The 1,640-nt window shown below is 35.4% G+C and overlaps 1 protein-coding gene across 4 annotated transcripts in view; it reads right to left on the reverse strand.

Moving 5' to 3' along the window:
* Positions 1 to 1,640, reverse strand: part of LOC107665243 (transcription factor TFIIIB component B'' homolog) — a 17,129-nt gene that overhangs the window by 10,238 nt on the left and 5,251 nt on the right. For all 4 annotated transcript variants that reach the window (XM_016456049.1, XM_016456048.1, XM_016456050.1 and 1 more), the window contains exons 9-11: positions 953 to 1,007; positions 709 to 849; positions 436 to 609 (exon numbers count right to left, since the gene is read on the reverse strand). In XM_016456049.1, the coding sequence (XP_016311535.1) occupies positions 436 to 609; positions 709 to 849; positions 953 to 1,007 (370 nt within the window). The remainder of the gene's footprint in view (positions 1 to 435; positions 610 to 708; positions 850 to 952; positions 1,008 to 1,640) is intronic.

Below are 1,640 nucleotides of genomic sequence, written 5' to 3' on the forward strand. Positions count from 1 at the left end.
ATTTTTATAATTCATGAATGAAAACATTTTGTAACATGATATTGATGTACCATTTTCATGGTAATGCAATGTTTGATTTTAAAATGGGTTTCAAGGGATGAATTTTGAGATTTAAAGTTTTCAATTGATATATAATTTCTGATGATTTCTAAAGTGTGATAGAGAAAAAGGCAACAAAGAAGACTTTTTTTGACAAAGGTCAGAACTCCTGTTACGATGTAGATTTTTGAGGTGCACTCTTGTCATAAATTAACCTATTACTTTTCCTACATAATTTTTAACAAAAACATTGGTAAAATATCTCTTTAGGAGTCTTAGACCTTTCCAACGATATATAGTTTGTCATGATTAGATTAGGATTTAATTGTAATATAGTGAAGTAAACTTAGGCGTCCCACAGAGGGGATAGGTGACAGTTAAAGGGTTAAAGCATACCCTCTCCATTTGTCCTCTTGATTCTCCTCTCTGGAGTATTTGTCCCTCTTCCTCTGCGTTTCTGTGGAGTGGCATCACTTCCTCCATCATTTGAGAGGTCCTCGTTCTCCTTTTCTCCAGACACCACATCACTGTCCGAATCCGTTGAAGAGTCCATTTCCTTACTTGTAGCCGCTGCATCAGAAAACAGTGTAAGAGTGTATGAGAACTTGTCCAAAAAAAACTATGAATCATAAACAGATGGACAGACTGAAAGTTTAAAAAAAAACTGACCTCTCACTTTCCTTTGGACTCTCCTCTGTGCTTTAGCCAACTTGACAAGCTCTTTGTTTTTGTTTTTCTTATTTTCCTCGTCTTTTAGGATCTTCTCCATTAATTTTTTGAAGAAATCTAAATTCAAACGCCGCTTCTCCTCTGAAAACATACTTCATTTTCAACCAAGTGTCTTAAAACGTAATTTAATAAGGAGCCGATGTCATTTTTAGTAGTTAGTTGAAAGAGGTAAAAGGTCACTTACTGAAAGCTTTATCTATTCTCCATGAGTTATTTCTCTCCTCTTTCTTGAACTTGTTCTGGAGGAGTAAGAGAACACCAAAGATGATGGTATTAAGATGAGCTGGTATTTTAATGCAGAGGTCCCCAACCACTGGGTAACGACCCACTACCGGGTCATGGAAGAATTGCTACCGGCTCGCAAGAATGTTCTGGGAAAAATGTGTATAGATATGACACTCTGTTATTTATTTATGTTAATGATTGTTCCAATTATTCTGTATTTTCATTGTACACGATTGATATGGAGTAGAAATTTGACAATTTCATGTTAAATAAGTAAATGAAAGATTGCTCTGATCTGTCATATATTAGGAATTAAACAGATCGCAGTTGATCCATAATACGTACGGATGATACCTACGTTCGGTAGGTGTAATTTGCCAATTTACACATACAAGCAATTTTAAACCACAAGAAGAAGAAATGGAAGAGTCACGCGCTGTTCTTGCACACAATCAAAGCGTGCACAAGCATAGAGACGTGTTTCAGACAGCGCGGAAATACCGAGTTGCTATACATACACATAAAATTAGCCTGTCAAAAACCCTTCATGGCATTCTCATTCTCTGTGTTTAAAATTTTTTTTTTCTTGCTTATCCGAAAAAAAAAAGTCAGATCTGTGACTCAAAAAAAAAAACAATATAATGCGT

This window comes from Sinocyclocheilus anshuiensis, unplaced genomic scaffold (genome assembly GCF_001515605.1).
Source record: "Sinocyclocheilus anshuiensis isolate Anshui unplaced genomic scaffold, SAMN03320099.WGS_v1.1 scaffold587, whole genome shotgun sequence".
NCBI lineage: Eukaryota > Metazoa > Chordata > Actinopteri > Cypriniformes > Cyprinidae > Sinocyclocheilus > Sinocyclocheilus anshuiensis.